The 18,400-nt window shown below is 29.3% G+C and overlaps 1 protein-coding gene across 6 annotated transcripts in view; it reads right to left on the minus strand.

The window, feature by feature from the left end:
* Positions 1-1,198: 1,198 nt before the first annotated feature.
* Positions 1,199-18,400, minus strand: part of LOC107170575 (Cbl-associated protein) — a 52,496-nt gene continuing 35,294 nt past the window's right edge. For 4 of the 6 annotated variants that reach the window (XM_089224351.1, XM_089224350.1, XM_089224354.1 and 1 more), the window contains 17 exons: positions 18,081-18,194; positions 17,437-17,573; positions 15,889-15,961; positions 15,637-15,675; positions 14,980-15,109; positions 14,777-14,915; positions 14,648-14,712; positions 14,413-14,585; positions 10,245-13,307; positions 4,833-5,037; positions 4,632-4,769; positions 4,358-4,472; positions 4,154-4,265; positions 3,750-3,872; positions 3,488-3,603; positions 3,315-3,406; positions 1,199-2,026 (listed from right to left, as the gene is read on the minus strand). In XM_089224351.1, the coding sequence (XP_089080477.1) occupies positions 1,855-2,026; positions 3,315-3,406; positions 3,488-3,603; positions 3,750-3,872; positions 4,154-4,265; positions 4,358-4,472; positions 4,632-4,769; positions 4,833-5,037; positions 10,245-13,307; positions 14,413-14,585; positions 14,648-14,712; positions 14,777-14,915; positions 14,980-15,109; positions 15,637-15,675; positions 15,889-15,961; positions 17,437-17,573; positions 18,081-18,194 (5,006 nt within the window). In that variant the 3' untranslated portion in view covers positions 1,199-1,854. The remainder of the gene's footprint in view (positions 2,027-3,314; positions 3,407-3,487; positions 3,604-3,749; positions 3,873-4,153; positions 4,266-4,357; positions 4,473-4,631; positions 4,770-4,832; positions 5,038-10,244; positions 13,308-14,412; positions 14,586-14,647; positions 14,713-14,776; positions 14,916-14,979; positions 15,110-15,636; positions 15,676-15,888; positions 15,962-17,436; positions 17,574-18,080; positions 18,195-18,400) is intronic. The other 2 variants (XM_089224352.1, XM_089224353.1) reach the window with 2 other exon arrangements.

An 18,400-nucleotide genomic window follows, 5' to 3' on the forward strand; every position in this document is an offset into this window, starting at 1 on the left:
CAAAAGTCAAGATTTGTGGTTATATACTGGTAAAAATATTATAGTAGGTATAAATATACATTTATGATATAGTCTCATATTTTGTTAAAGAAAATAATAAATACAATTGAAAATATAGATGAAATCAATGTGTCGATATTTTTTATATTAGTTTATTTATCATTCATTAAGCATATTCTGTGCTAAAATGTACGTGTACAAACAGACAAATAGTGTTGTAGGTACATTTACCTCATAATATATTATAATTAAACAAAAATGATCATAATATATATTATTATAACATCAAGGATAGATTTCACGAAACAAGTATTATACAACTAAATAATAATATGCTTTTGGACAGCACAGGTGTATTTTATAATTGAAAAAACATATATATAATATATAAATTATAAATTTTGTCATTTGGGTGAAAAGAAAATGATATACACATTCGAGATATTATTCTATTTGAATTTTAAACTGAGCTCATAAAATAGTTTATAATATATAGTAATTATATATATATATATATTAATATGTGCTATGTGCTTGTGATTTATCGACATAACATTTGATGGTTATAGATGTTTCGTCAATCTATCTGTATAATATTATACCTATTAATTAAGGAACACTTTGTCTTACGAAAATACAATTAATGAAAAATATGATCATATTACATAAAAATTTAAAACAATTAGTATTAATTTATAATATATACGTGTGTGTTTTTGGACATCCTATTCACGCGGGAGGAGGGCTTGGCCCCTCAAATGGAATTATAATATATGTACATCCATAGAACATGTAAGTAGTAATAATCGGTGTGTGGGCCACCAATTTACTTTTGACCCATCCCTCCCTAGAGAAAAAAAATTCAATGATATTCCTGTCTAATGTGTTTGTGTTTGTGTTTGGGTACGTGTGTGTGTGTGTGTGTGTGTGTGTGTGTGTGTGTGTGTGTGTGTGTGTGTGTGTGTGTGTGTGTGTGTGTAGCGATGAGTATAAAATGTATTTGATTCGAATGTATGGTAATAAATATTATATATGCATAGTTATTTTTTGAACGGCATTCATTTTTATTGACACTAAAGACAACAATAAATCAATATATAGCTGAGGAAAATCTCAAATAAGTATAGTAGGTAGTTAAAAATAAAAGTTTGTTTCCAGTCTCCCGAAGACGAATTAAAAAAAAAAAAATCAAGGCACGTCAATAAAATAACATAATATAATATATTCTGGTTTCGTTCAGAGGGGCTAAGATTCTTAGAAAAACAAAGCAGTTTAGGTTTACACATGTGTCGATCGGTCATAAATGACGTACGTTCTATATTATTATTATGCATAAAAGTAAAATAGTATTATATTATTATTATACAAATATTAACAACTTTGTTGAAGTATAATGTATTAAAGTACCTATATAGTGGTCTATACCATTAGAATATTAATAGAGTACCTTCCTAGGTATATAATATTCTATTGTATCTCTAATAGTGATATTGATTGACTAGTGTTTTTTAATTTACAATAATTATAATCGTAATAATAATAATAATAATAATAATGATAATAATAATAGTAATAATATAATGTTATTCGATTATAACAACACAATATCTAATTACAGACAAAATGTACATTACACATAATACGTATTATATGTTAACAGTGAACGTTTAAAACTATAACCAATAATAATAAAAAAAAAAAAACAACTTATAGATAATGCAAAATCCTTTGGTATATAAAAATATTATGTTTTACTTAGAGAGACAAGTGAGAATCCGGGGACACGGAGCTGGGGTCGAGGAGGAGACACATGGATGATTTTTTAGAAAATTATTTTGTTTTTTCGTGAACAGATCAGATACTGCGTTGGACATAATTGCCGGGAAAAGTGCCGAAACATCCTGTCCGCTTACTCGATCCCACGTACCAACCGTCGTCGCATTTTTCCATTACGAAGACTACGTCGCCTTCTCTAAGTTCCAATTCGTCACTGTTCTGTGGCTTATAATTGTATAACGCCCTATAACTGTCAACAACTCGAGTGATAAATCGCTCATTTTTTAATATTATAATGTATTGTAATGTTATATTGGTCGCATGTATACATTGGTCTCAACATTCACATTATACCTACTTATTTTATGTTTTATTCGTCCTTCTACAGTATAATGATTTTTAATTTAATTTAATTTAAATAAAATGATTTTATGATTATATACATGCTGCTGAAATGCATCGTATGTGTACGGATTATATTTTTGAATTAAAAAATATATTTAATTATAATGTAAAAAATATTATTGAAATAAGCGTCAATTTTGAATATGCAATCTAGTGAGATAATAGTAAGATAAACATATTTTATACGGATAAAATAATGAAACACGTATATTAGATAAATTTTTATATCGTATGTTTTGTGCACGAGTGACGTATACGTTTTTCATCAAGTAAATCATATTCTACGATTTCGTCATTGCTACGTATAAATATGGGTAAGCAAGCTCATAGAATCAAGTCAGACCTTACAAGGAACCTAACTTTGGTAAGTCGAAATAAATGAAATAAAATAAAATAATTCACTTATTCAATGTATCTTATCAAATTTGACTCTACAGTCAACATCTGCATAAACGCAAAACATAGTATAAATACATATAATAATACATAAACATTGTACTGATTATTTTTGTCAGTTCACACCTCTAGTATGTTTTTTCGTTGATAACAATAGTATCATATTATGATCGTGATTTTTTTACAATACGAAAAAGAACGATTTTTAGCATTATTACAACATAGTATCATATGATGATCGTGATTTTTTCTACAATACGAAAAAGAACGATTTTTAGCATTATTGTAATGAAATGTTTTCTTCTATAGTCCTACACAGTCATAGATAACATAGAATTTTTTTAGACTAAAGTATCTTGTATCTATACGATTAGATGCTTGATAATGTAAAATATAAAATTTAAAGCAAAATATTGTTCCTGACTGGTTTCAGTATTTAATAATCAACCTACCAACATATTACGATATTATTTAAGAATGCCATCATAACGGTAACAATCATGTTAGAGGCTTCCCTTTCAGCGCCTGACATACACAACAATTAATTCTATGATTGTCTATCACATATTTTACATAATAAATATTATTTGTAAAAATAATAGATAAATGCACCTAACAAGTAACGGAGTGTGATGAATATTTTTTCTTTATAAATGATAATGTTGTTAAAATAAATAAACAAATAAACTATTAAACTTTGCATCCATATAGTATGAAAAATGTATTCGTTTACTTACGGCATGGGTTCTGAATGTACGTCAACATGTAGAGTTTCGTTCATGTTATTTGTTTGTTTCTTATTCGTTTGGGTCCCGGAACTTCTTGTCGGCTACAATCAATATCATCGACAATAAGTTTCCCTAACTTCATAAAGTATAACAAGTTTTTTTTTGTTTAGACGATTTGATACCATTGAAGAATAGCTATCCGGCTGGTACATGTGCTGCGTCTTCGGCGGGTTGCTGGTAATCAGAGAATGCGATGCCGGGGACGCCACGGGCTTGAATGACTCGCTTGTCGACGGATCTGAAAATAAAACGAACCAAATGAGTTTTGGATCGGAATGACGCATACTCGATACCTATATCGATACATATCATAATCATCGAACGGGCAAGCGCACGAATTACTAAATTATGTGCAAATAATAATGATAATAATATTTTAATTACTCGGATGATCGCCTGGTTCCACTAAAACTGTGACATAAGATACAGGGAATATTCCTTTTTTACTTCCGATTCTGCCCTCGTACCAGTTGTTGTCAACACGCCTAGTCAGAACAACCAGTTCCCCTGATGACGAAAATAACACAAACATATAATTATATTATAATATACTATTACATTTGAATAACACGTATGTCTGTCTTGACGAATTAATTCCAAACCGAGTAAGGAGTGGTTCATATAACGAACTTTGCTTGCAGTGTTCAACGTTCATTGAACGTTAAACGTCATCGTAATCACCCGTCACTGCCGAATGTTATTTGCTGGTGATTCATTATTTTATAATATTACTATTATTTATTACCGTAGTCGTGTATAAATGTTTTAATCGTATTTTTTATTTTTACCTTTGACTAACGACAATTCCATATTGGTCTGTGCCACAAAATTGAATTTTGCTCTTGCCTGGCCCTCGTAAGGTCTGTGCGGCGTTGTCCTGACTCCATCGTACGGAATAACCTGCCAAAAATACAAAATTTTAACTTTTTTGCTGCGTGAGCTCTGTGGACCGGAAAACGGAATTTTTGAATTGAATAATACGCAGTACACACCTCGACATAGTTGAAAGGAAACAATCCGACCATGGCGTTGTGTTCCCCCTCGTACCAATTCTTGTCAATCTGCTTCCGGACGAATATGATGTCACCTTTCCGGAACGATAGTTCTCTATATACAATCGCACAGAAATTAAAATATAAATAACATACTACCAATACCTATATATTATAAATTATAGTATATTTATGTCCGGTTATATAATAAGGCTATAATAGGACCAATGCTATTGGATGAATACAATTGATAACAGTAATAACGTTTCATTACCTGGACGTTTGGCCAACAAAATTATATAAAGCTCTTGCTACGAGCTTTGGTTCTGGAGTACGACTTCTTGGTGGCTGTTGACTTTCGTCTACGAAGTCATCGTAGCGGTTTAAGGGGATAGGAGATTTTTGAGAAGGCCTAAAAAAAAATATTAAATTTTTAAATTTTACTTTGATATTATAGTCATGTTTTGCCACTAACAATAAGTTGTCTGCGTGTCTCCTATTCGACATGTCTTGAAGTTCTTGAAGGTACTTTCTCCGTCTTTCCTCTTGGTAAATCCTTCTCATAGCTTCTGCCTGCTTGTTAGCTAACTCTTCTTCTGACCATTCTTCTTTAATTTCATTTCTAACCGGACGACGATACTGTAATGTCACCTCCGACTCCGCATATTTGTGCGGTGAATCTAAAATTATTTTGTTAGCTTTATTTTAAATGATAAACATTAGCGTTCAACTAAAATATTATACTAGTAGGTACTTCTTAAAATACCATAGGAGGTATTGCATTTTCAGTGAAGCCCGATAATGCACAAATATTTTGTTGCAACTAAAAGTCGGTTATTGCATACACAGTCGGTCCCCTCATATATGTCAGTTAAAATTAGGAATCGAATACCATAGGGAACGAACGAATAGCTGTACTGAACAATGAAAAGAATGATGACAAAATCAACAATGGACACAATGAGTTGCGTGCGGTAATTTTCATTCTTTGCTTCCCTTCACTCGCCAACCCTAACATTTATAGTTGCCAGTCGGTACTATCAAAATTATGCCAATGCTTCGATAAAACCATAATGTGATAAAAAAAAAACCATCTTTTCATAGTCCTACATTCGTTTTGTTGTGTTTTTTCCAGAAACATTGTATATATAATATTAAAAGACCTTCAGTCTAGAAAATATTCGAACACGTGCTACCAGTGAATGGAAGATCAATGTAACACGGGTCGTTAAACACGTCCAAACGGCAATATAATTATCGGTTTCTCTTCTTTTGACAATGGGCTCTAGCGAAACATGTTTCATTTTTTTCATCTACGTGAAAGCTACGCAACTAGAAAAAAAATCGATTAGTTTGACTTAAATTTTCTGCAATGCTTCACGTGAGATTTTAGAGCACAATTAAAAATAGATATTATATCTGATCAAAATAACCAGATGTCAGTATATACGCCAGGCCGAGTGCACCATGTAAGATATTGGACAATCATAAAAATAACTATAAATTATAATCGTGATTGACGTGGTATTACGTCACTATATTTATTATTAAGTTTATTATTTTCTAAGGTATAAAGTTTATTGATTTTTGTACGATAAATAATATGAAATCAGAGGGAAAAATGACTATATTTAATAATCGGATAGTTAATATTATGCAAGTTCGCGATTGTTTATCACGATACTTTCTCCATTGTCAAATTAATAATTTACATAGAACAAATTGAAAGTGATAGATTTGATAGGAAATTCTTGAAAATCAGCTGTCAGTGGAAAGATTTCTTTTATTAGTAAACATTATAATAAATATCTGCTAAGCAAAGATTATACTAAAACGGAGAAAATTCCCCAAAGAAAAAAAGTAAATGTAGTTAAGAAAGTTGCCTATTTTTACGAAGATAATATAGTGAAATATTTTACAGTCTTGTGCTCGTACAATGGAAAACCGAGAGCAAATTTAGAAGCCGTTCTAAAAATATTGGTATGTCGAAACAAAATTGATTTTATGTAGTTTTTTTGAACCCCGCGTGTATATTACACTACGTTTAAGAGCTGTAGTCGGTCGTTTCCTTTGATCGGCCAGCTGCTACTGATTAAACAAGACCACACTTTTTCCATTATTCACACGGACATTGACAATCTACTACATGCGCACTTAAACATGTTGCTTATAATTTATAATATAACGCGTTTGTGAGCGCGAGGCTCGTAAAAGTAGACCTACAGGTTTTTATTTTATTTTATTTTACGAGGCAATTCTTTATTTCCCGGGGACCTTCGGAAACCTAATTTTACTATCGCAAGGGTTGAGTTAAAGACTCAAACAAAGCGGAGATAGGGTTGAAAGTGCACTATAATCTAATTTAATATCGGCGCCTGGACGCGTGACCTTAAGACGGGAAAAGGGTTGGTGAGGCAATAGTTAGTAGCACGAGGGGGGAGGTATTATATGATGGTATATGTTGTATATATACAGCTGAAGTTTTTTTTCCCGTGGGCGGAACAAAACTGTTTGACCTATAATGTCCTCGAGCTTGTATTTCTATCTGGAAACAATATTAAATATGTATTTACCAAGAGCATTGAAATATACCTGCGGTTAAACTATTCACGATTCTGTTTCATAATATGGTGAAGCGCGCAGATGTAAAACTCGTATAGTTATTATTCCGACTTTATTATATAGACAAAACATATTAAACAGACAAACGCCCGAACGTTAGCGGTTCGGATACTTAATAGATTATATCTAATTTTTTAATGAAATGGAACATTACCATAGATGAAATCAACCGTGGAAAAAATTATGTTCAAGGTAAATGGTTTGTGACTTGACAAATAAACTATTTCATATTATTTTTTCATTTGCACACGAAAAAAAGTACTCCTATCTAAATAGTATGTACAATAATGTACATCACATAAAATATTTATAATATATTATTATAACATGAAGTAGTTAAACATGAAAATACTATTATTATTTTAGGTAATGTACAATTATTATACTAACAGCTGTAATAGTCAATAAGTAATAAATACTGCTATTAAAAGTTTGTTCTATTGATATTCCAAAAGCATGCCTACTATTTGAGTGAGCGGGGCTCTAAGTTTTTTGTTTTTTATACATTATGCCGGATAACCTTCCTTTGTATCTTGGCAAAACGTTTTTGCTCAGCGAATAGAAATGCATTACGAATTATATTGATACATTGGTATATTATTATGATTTATGATTTTGGTTTTGTGTATGATAATATGATATACTATATAAACACAGTTAAAATATGTTTAAATGGGTATGGATATCTCATACGTGTGTATATATATATACACGTATATACCTATAAATGGCTATAACCTATAACAATACATTTTGGTTCTGACAAACTGTGTGATCTACCGACTTCTATATAGGTTTTTGATCTGTATCTATTCTCCACACAATTTTTCTGGACTATAGCGCTATATTATACTATGAACTTCATAGTTATAATTTAATGTAAAGTTTGAAACTGACCTAGTGATTAATATCGACTTCCCATTGAGAGTACCTACATATGTACATGAATATGATGATCGATATAATATAGATAATAATTTACAGTATATTACACATGAACAATATTATATACTTTTTTTTTGTTTTTACAATGTTTTATTCATTCAGTTGCAAAAAAGAACAACCCAGAAAACAATATATAAATATCATATACTTAAGTTTTAATTTAGTGGTTATACAATTACGGGAACTTTAAACTTAAAATGTAATTTAGTAATTATGTAGTTACGTGTTTTTTATGAGTTAACATTAAGCTTTGAAATTATCTTTAGGACACCTTAAAATCAAATTTTATATTTTTAAAAGCATTAAAGATACTTCTTGTGTTATAAATATAGGGTAAGAATGTTCTACAATTTTTTTAACTTAAAAACGAGTAATTTAATAAAAATATATATGGTAGTTTACACGTTTAACCAAAACACTGATGGTAAAATACCCACTTCAATTTAACCAATTTTAATAGATTTAGTATAAAATATATTATACATGTATATAAATATATATCTATAACGTACTTATAAATTTTGGATATTTTTCGAAAATTATAATGCATAAGAAACCAAAGTTGTATGAAATTATTGGAAATTACGTGAACAAAAATAGTTAATGTTTTAACTATTATTTTTTGAAGTATTTTACTCTTTTTTAATTTCTAATAAATTTAAGTTTTAATATTACATATTTATATATATGTATATTGTATATTTAATGATGTAAGTAATAATAATATAAACGTTGGTACACGATATGATTGCACGCATTTGAATAAACTGTGGTTACGAATACTTTTCAGTCTTGTCTTTATACGTATTTCGTGGTAAAATATTATTTAAAATAATACATAATATTTAATTACCCAGTCTTTAAAGCATACATAATATGAACTGTGAACAAATTATTTCAATGAAAGAACATCCATTATTTTAACCGATATAGTATATACAACAAATATAATATCAGTAATTGCACTGTCTTGGTAATTATGCCAGTTCATATGCATTGCATATTGACCTCCAAAACCATTTAAGCTCTATTCTAGCATTCGCATGAAAACTTTTAGTTCATTTAAATTTTCATTCATTTGTAAATTAGCTTTATTGCTAACAGTAGGTAGGTACTAAATTAGTACTTACAGTCACCGTTGACGACGATCCTCCTTAAACTGACTGTTCTAGCTGGCAACAAGAGCGGTTTTTTCATGTCATCGCCAGCCATAACACCCAAAACTCGAATTTATTACAATGGGAATATCGTACGGAGGGTGGCGACGATAACTATAAACACGCATTGACCCAACTCAACCCATGACCGAACAAACAACCGACGTCACCATCCGAAGACGATCATACACTACCACATGTTCGGCGGCAAAATAATCGGAATGGGACAGACCGAGCTACAGGCGATGGCAGCGCTCTCGTCTGGTGGTTGCCGTTTGTAGTTTGTGTATTATGATCGGGGTCAATAACGTGGAAGAATGTCACAATAATGTATTCACTCACCCGTGGTATATAATAATATAATATAGGCACAGGAATTTGGATTTTTTGAATCCTATCTGGATTTTATAATAGTAGCCTTGAACCTTGCCAAGGTTAATTTCGTGTACGTTAATGGATTGTTTTTTTGTAAAGTACCGCACTACCTACCGCGAAATGGAGCGTACTTCTCAATACTACTTTCGATTTCTTTAAGAGTTTGTTTAATTAACTTGGTCGCATGTTAAGAAACTGTCGGTAAAATTCAATACGAATGGTCATTACAATAATCATAAAGATATAATTTAAATGTACGGTAGGTAATAATATTGTATTAGTTAATATATGCAGACGACTTTCTGAATTGAATTTATTTGGGAACGGTTATTTAGAGTAGGTATCTGATATACACTATAATACACTATACAGTATATCTACGATCTACCTATCATTGTACCTATAAGCGTTGGGTGGTCTTTGTATTTTATAAAATAATTATCACCTATTCTGTAAATTTCTGTTATTTTACTATATGAATATTATTTTATGTTAGACAATTTTAACGAACTACAAGTCTATAACACATAATAATAATTATCATGTTAAAAATGAAACAATAAAGCTGGAAAATATTTTTAGAATCGTATAACAGACAGCTTATAAAATGTATACAATAACCGTCTATACCTATGTTCTAAATTTAAAATACATGTAGTTAATTAACTAATTAATAAGTTGGACGAATTTTTGTTTTAATTTGAAATTCAAGTTTTAAACTTACGTTCTTATTATAAACTGTATGTGCATTTTGAAGATTAATGTGGATAGATTTAAAAAAAATGCACCTTTAAATTTAACGATTGATGGTTTTGGTGGTAATGTTGGCTGTTGGGTCCATACACCATTCCAAGATGGTGTCCACCTATACTTGGGCTTATGAGCTTCTGGATTGTATGGTTGGCTTAAAAACCCATCATGTTTTGAATGTTTCAGAATTGAAGGATGATGATGTTTTCTGTTGTAACGGACTGGTGATGCAGATTTTGGTCTCGTTTTTGGTTTGGTAAAAGGTTCTGGTTCCGGATATCTGTGTGCCATCCAATTACAGTCTAAAAATGGTATCATCTTCCTTGCTTCTCTCAAGTCAGGAGTGGAAGTATAAAATTGACCCAACATAAATGCTCTATTTCTATTTTCAAACATGGTCCTTATTCTTTCTACTTCACCTTTAGTTAACTTGTCTTGAAGACTAGCTAGTTTACTAATTACATTTATACGAGGCATAAGTCTATTGTCTGGTCTCAACGGACATTTAGGCACTGGACTTTTGCACCGTTCATATTTGGTTTTCAGATTTTGCACATCACCATATTCATGATATCTAATAATATTTCTGTTGAGTTCGGGGTCACTTTTATACCTTTTTAAAGTATTTGATTCGTTCGGTGTATGCAAAAATCTAAGATCATCGAAGCTTTCAAATTTTCTACGAAGCTTTCTTACAGCTCCATTTTTAATTAATTTTGAATATCCGTAACATCGATCGGGTGATGGAGATAATACTCTTCGCATACATTCTCTTTCCCCAAAAATACACTTCATAGATGAAAAACTTTGAGATGAATGTAAATTTGTTTTCTTTGTTCCAAGATGTATAACTGTAGAAGCTGATGAGCTAGATTCACTAATGTTTGTGCCATTGGCCCAATCAGAAATCATCTTTTTCTTGTCTTCGTTATCAGCCAAAACCAATAAATAATTTTTTTCGTAATTCTTTGCAATAGATTCTTCTTCAGATACATCTATTGAGTAACAAGTTCTTGGAGAAACACTTTCAGAAATATTACTTTTACATTTTACAGCAGCAACAGCTCCTAAAGTTTCTTTGGGTATTACGACATTCCCTGAATGTTTTTTTTGTTTTTTTTCTAACACTTCATTGCTTATATTTCTTGAAATTTTTTTTTTTTCATTTTCACTTAAACATACTGATCCAATCGAATCTGATTTTCTGAGGCCTTCTTCTCTTTCATTTTTTCTAGCTGGTCCCATTGAACTTGATCTTATATACAAGGATGAACTGATTTCAGATCTCTTTACTCTGCCATTAACTTCAATTTCGTAATCATTTTTTAATCTATTTTTTTGTATGGCTCTTGGTACCCTTTCCCCTTTCAAATCAGATATTGTACTGTAGACTTCATTAAGTTGTGTCTTGAGCCGATTCAATTGTTCCATAGAAAGACTGCTCCATATTCGGCAACCAATATTAGAAGGACTTCTAGAACTCGATCTTCTAGGTATAGACGTGTAATTTTTTTCTCTCTCTTCTGATACAGGACGACCTCTTTTTGATGACGTAATATGTTTTAATGATTCAGCTACATCTTGAACTGAAGTTCCTCTCCAAAGTGGTCTGTAAACGTTAACTTCTGGTTTACGATAAGTATCATTCCCTATAGCATGGAATTTTCGTTTCAAATCAATTACCGAAGTTTCTTTATTTCTCAATCCCCGATCTAAATTTCTTTTCCAACGTATTTCTTCAGGATCTTTAGTTTTGTAAAGCACATCTTTTGATTTCTGAACATCTTCAAGTTTTGCATGTAATGATTTTATTTCAGTTTCAGCTTTTTCCTTGACTCTAATAGTCTTCCACTTATCGTAATCTATCAAATCTCCACGTGCTCTAACTTTATTACTTGCCTTTTCCGCAGTTTTTTCTAATTCTCCTAATCTTTCCAAACTACAATAAAAATTATGCAACTCTTTGAAGCGTTCGGATTTTTTACTTGAATGTCTTAACTCTCGCACATAGGACTGATATTCATAATCAACTGCAGCATTTTTCACTCTCTCCATAGGTTCTTCAGCACTTTTAGATCGTTGACATCGGCGAATACCAGTTACACTTTCAATTAATTTCACTGGTGCTTGGAAGCTTTTAATACGACGAGAAGATGGAGACCGTGAAGGTGGTTCACTAGCACTTCTGCCTTTTAAAAAATCAACACTTTCATCTCCAAACTGATCCCATTCAGTTACACCAGATGACTGATATTTATCAAAAGATTTAAATTTGGATTCACTCACAGGCTTTTTATTTGATAAATATATGTCTATTTTACTTCCTTTACGACATACATTAGACCTTTCTTTATTCTTGATTGGACTTATTTTAGGAATTTGTTTCTGTTTTTCATCAGTTAAAAGTAGTTGTTGAAAAAATTCTTCTCCAAATTGATTTTGTTTTTCATTATTTTTAACAACTTTTTCACTTTTCAAACTCGATTTCACTGATGTTTTAACTATTTCAATTTTTTTACTCTGCCGTTTTCCGCTATTCGTTTTTACTAGATTACTTTTAGGAACCTTATCCTTCGAAATGGTTTTCTGAACAGTTTTAGAGACGGGAATGCTTTTAGCTGGAGTTGATAATGATTTTGTTTTTTTAGGTAACGATGATTCTGAAGAATTTGTTGAAGAAGTGCTGGACCTTGGGAGTACTTTTCCTTTAGTTGATACTGTAGTTGTAACTTTGAGGGACTTATCTTTTTCTTTCTTAATGTCATTATTGTACATTTTTGTAGAACATTTTAAAATTGAGCTTTTTGATCTTTTATCAGTTTCGGGTTTTGATTTTCGAATTTTTAGTTCAGCACTAGATTCTATGTCAACACCTTTTGTCCACCGCTCAAGTCTAGAATTTTTACGAGATGAATCTCGTCGAGGAGGAGTAGGGGGTGATCCAGTAGGACTAGCAGATGATTTAGCGGTTCTCTTAAAGTTTGAAAAGACTGGGTAGCAAGTGACTTCCTTCCAAGGATGATGAATTACTTCATTATCAAATTTCATAATTTGTATTTTAGTTAAATGAGACGTGATTGGCAAATACTCCAACTCCAAATCTATACATCAAATTTGATTATTTTAAACTATTATCCAGATGCTTCATGTTTGTGCAGTACAAGCCAGCCAGGTAGATAGTAGCTATTTTTAAACCCGTTATAAAATATTGCGTTGCACTTATCATAATATTTCAGTGCTTCCATTAATTTCCACAGAATTTCCCAAAAAAAGTAGACGGTGCATTATTATTTAGTGCGGCCAAAATTGTTTTTGTTACGATCATTCATTACTTATATACCCGTATTAATACATGTATATTATATGTATAAATGATAGGTGAATTTTTATTTTTATTGAAAACATTATTCAAATATCTATACCAAAAGTGAAAAATTAATTTATTACACCTATACGTTATTTTTAAACGTGCATAAAATGTCCACCATCGTAGCATAACTATACTTCGAGATTTATGTTTTTACTTTTAATGTAGATAAGTATTATTTTTTTACGAAATTCGTTTTTCATTAACATTAGTGTGCTATTAATTAATTTAAGACTGTGTTTGTGTAATATTAAGTTGGTATTGTTACTAAGGCTATTAGTTATCGCCTCATAATTAGTGATAACCTAACACCAACGCATTATTATTATTTATGTAGTACTAGTAGTACTACCTACCTATAATAATATTAACATGTCTATATAGTTAGAAAGAAATTTAAAAACAATAATAATAATGATAAATTTTAGAATCCTTATTATGTATTTTTAAAACTTGATTACGAAAAAACCCAGAGTTGAAAAAAGATTTAAATTTTTCCATTTACCCAATTTTAAATAAAATAAATCAAAATTTCAAAAATAAAACTTCATTCATAATTCGAATACATGAAATATATAAAAAAAAACTTCCAATAAAAATAACACACAGAGTCAATAATTTTAGAATTTAATTATAAATTTTCAATATATTTGTAGGTAATATTGAAATTTGTATTTGTATTAATTATTATTGAATCTATTTTTTTCTTAAACGAAATATTATCATGTTGATAGATATTTGTGTAATTAGTTAATGATTTATTAATGTGCATATTGGTGTTCATATAGTGACTTAAACTTATTTTGTTTTATTATTTTATGACAACATTATAATCAAACCTTTTGGTCGCTCAGGAAAAGTTTTTCTCAAACCCTGGAATGGTACTTCTCCGCCATTTTGAATTACTTTATATGCTGTTTTTTGTTCAGTTGGTGAAAGACATTGAGATTGATTTTCTTGTCTTTTAAATATTAATGTAGAATCGCTTTCATACCCAGATTCTTTTAAAGCTCTAAAAATATAACCTTCAATTAATACACATGAATTAATCATAATTTATACTAATTTTCTTACTGAGCTAAATTTGATTTTTTTGACGATGACCGATTTTGAGGAGGGGGAATTTTATGGTCGGAATTCTGGAAATTAAGAGAAATATTTAGACGCTCACATTAATGCAAAACGAATCAGAGTTTGACTCACCCCGTCAAAAGTATTCATTACCTCGTCCCACCACTGTTTCGTTTCCTTCTCGGCTATCGAAGAATGTCCTGGTTCATAGTTTTCAATTGGTCTTGGCTGGTTCTTATATCTATCTTGTCCACATTTTACAGGAGATACTCTTAAAACATATTAACCATTAAAAATATACATCATAATCATAACAAATAAATGCTCATGCTTACGATCTTCTCATGGAAACATTTCTCGTATATTCGCCGTCTAAATTTTGAAACAGTCTGTTTTCGCAGAAATCTGAATCATATCCTTTTTCCGGTTCTGATAAATATCCGTCACCTTTTCTAGCTTTAGGTCCTTGAAAATTAAATTTTTATTATTAATAGAAAAAATTTCTCGCATAAATATTAAAAAACCTAAATTAACTAATACGTATACAATGAATGTTATAAACAAATTATTTAAATAAATAACCTATATATATTTGTTTTAATAAATAATAAATAAGTACTATACAACATGGTTAATAATACACGAACCTTTACAATTAAATACAACAACCATAATAGTTTATTAATATGTCATGTTAGTATTTGTATATCTGCACTAAATATTTTACTAAAATTAGTTTAAGTATGTATTTTAATTTTAAGTAAGCCATAATAATTAAACAAAAAGCAGTATTTTTAATTTTATGACTTAATTAAAATTTTTTAATGCCTATAAAAGAAAACCGTAAATAAACATCAAACAGATTATAATTCTGATGCAATTATAACTGATTTTAAAAACTGAGATTCTTGTTAATAATAAGTCAAGCTAAGCATTTTTCAACATAGTCTTCTACTGAATATAAAACTGTAAATATATATAGATTTTATCACCTCGCGATAATGTTTTGTATCGTACTGTTACCCCTTCATCTGTAATAGTGTCATCTTACAGTTATAATAATATTCAATAATTAGGTAAATTAAATGTTTATTTTTTTTTTTAACTATAATAATTCGTCATAATTTAACTAACTTTAAGAATTAAATTCAAATACATTTTTCAAAATGTATGACGTATGTCGTACTCGTATATATTATTTAAGTTAAAAATCTTTATAAATGGTTTCTATTTTAAATACTTGCCATCGGATTGAAACTTATGTAAAGATTCATACATCTGTTTGTACCATTTTGGTTGGTTTGGTTCTTTGATTTCCTAAAAGTTTTTATCAAATAAATTATTAATTATAAACAACATTAGTTATTAAATTTATTATTATTATTTAAGGGTTCAGGGTATAAAATATAAAATGGAATAAATGGAATCAAATGCGCAATCTTAATTTGTTCCCCTTTTTATAACAATAAAATATAAAATTAAAATAATTTTTATTTACATTTAATAAATCCCCTGCTTATAATTCTATATAAATTGTAGTAAATATGAGTAGAGAGCGGATGTTTAGGTGTGCACCTATAACTACAATTTTTTTTTTAAATCTAAATTAATACAGAGTAAAATATAAATTTTTTTCATTATTTAGATAATTCAGATTAACAATTTATAGTGCATATTAATTGTTCGATTTTTACTGGCTTAATCATATTTTCATATTCGTCATTCTATTAAGTTTTAGCTCTTATTCAAGGTTTTTCGTAAAATATCTTTTATACTAAGTAAGTTTCTTTACCTTCTTACATAATATATGTATATTTTAGTAAAATTAACTGACAGTTCACTAAGTTAAACCTTAAAAATAATTTAAAATTTTTTAAAAATAAAATAAAGTTTTAATCGATTAATTTAATCATCAATAAATAAAATAAAATTTAAATGATTGAATAATAAATTAATTTTTATTTGATGCATATTTTAAATAAATTCTAAGCATTCTTATATAGTTAATTAATTTTGTATTGAATTAGATTTAGGTACTTTCTGGACAAATGACCAATAGACATAATGCCGGTGCAAATAACAAAAGTGACATAACTTAAAAATTTCCATTTTCGAGATTATTATGAAAATGTATAGCAAAAAATCCAAAGTGTGCAAGAATGACATTTTTAATAATTCTAAAAATGACCTCAGACTGCTGCCGAGTCATTCTTCTTTTATTGCATACTTAATCACTAATTTATGATCCTGAAGATTTTCACAAATCAATAAATGTGCCAGTTTTGTTGAAAATAATTAAAAACAATAAAACATTATTTACAAAAGACAAATTAGGACATTATTATTGTTTAGATACTTTTTTTAGAATTAAGTGTTGTTTTTTATTAATTAATAATAAAATTATTATAGTGTTTATGTGCATTTTATAACTAGTTATTTATTATTATTAATTAATATGTTATGATAATATATCATTATAGGTAGTGCGAATTAAATTTCAAGAAGAATGTCATAAATAACTTAAAAGAGGGATGAAAATCTAACATTTTTGGAAATTCTTCTAAATGTTATCCACACAAAATTAATATTTTTAGGATGCAAAGTAAACATTTTTTAGTTAATTTTAAAAATCCGAGATCATAAAGAGAATTGCAAAAAACAACAATCCTTTAAGCAACTGTACTGGAAAATTTACTTTCTTGAGATGTGTCACTATTCTTGCATAAGCTCCCAATCTATGACACTTTAATTATCATAGAAACATAGTAAATAACTGTTAAAATTTAACACACCGATCTTAATACAATTGGAACTCCTTCTTTGGTTGTCGGGCCGATGCCTTCATACTTTTTTTGACTGATTTCGACCATTTTTTTTTGCTTTTTCTCATCCGATTGCAGACCGTCATATTCGCGCCTTGAAGCATATTCTAAACATATATCAAAAAAATCAATTATGAAATCGAATAACAATATAGAACTTGTATTTTTACGAATTAAGCTAAAGAACATTTATATAATTTTAGAATAAATAAACATACACATGCTTCGAATAAAGTAGGTATAATGTACTTTTCAACACTCGTACGATAAACAGGTCTTATCTTAATAACTTTATCACGTGTTCATATAATGATAAATGTTTTTAATTATCCAGAATTATAATTTTATTAGAATTGCGAACACGTGTATGCTAAATATTAGCGTAGTTATACTTATTACTTATTAGTGTAAAAAACGTCCAACTTTTTAAGTTTCAGAAATCTTTATAATATCATGATATAATATACTCATTATTTCCTAAACCCCCCCCCCCCCCCATTCATATCCCTAAATTAATTAATGTAATTATTAATAAATCAAAAGTATAAAACATATTTTTATAATTTATTCTGCCGTTTATTTTTTTAAATTTTTTTCATAATAATTTTACTTACTTATTTCTTGGGTTTCGACATTACGTTTAACAGTAGAACCTCTAGTTTTATTTTCTTTGTCCATATTATATTCTTCCAAGTTGAGGTATGCAGAGCCTTTTGGTAATTGTCCTTCTATAATAAAAACATCAATATTTAATACCGTACATTTATTGGTCACTTATTACTTAATATAAATATTATATACCGATTTTCACGACTGATAGTATAAAAAATTAGATTAATTATACTCGATCGTTCGTTACATAATTGTGATTATTTATAACTACTTCTGTGCTATAAAGTATATAATCAAATATGAAGACAGTTTTTTCAATGCC

Source organism: Diuraphis noxia, unplaced genomic scaffold, assembly GCF_037042655.1.
Source record: "Diuraphis noxia isolate RWA-SAM2 unplaced genomic scaffold, SU_Dnox_SAM2 contig0003, whole genome shotgun sequence".
In the NCBI taxonomy this organism is placed as follows: Eukaryota; Metazoa; Arthropoda; class Insecta; order Hemiptera; family Aphididae; genus Diuraphis; species Diuraphis noxia.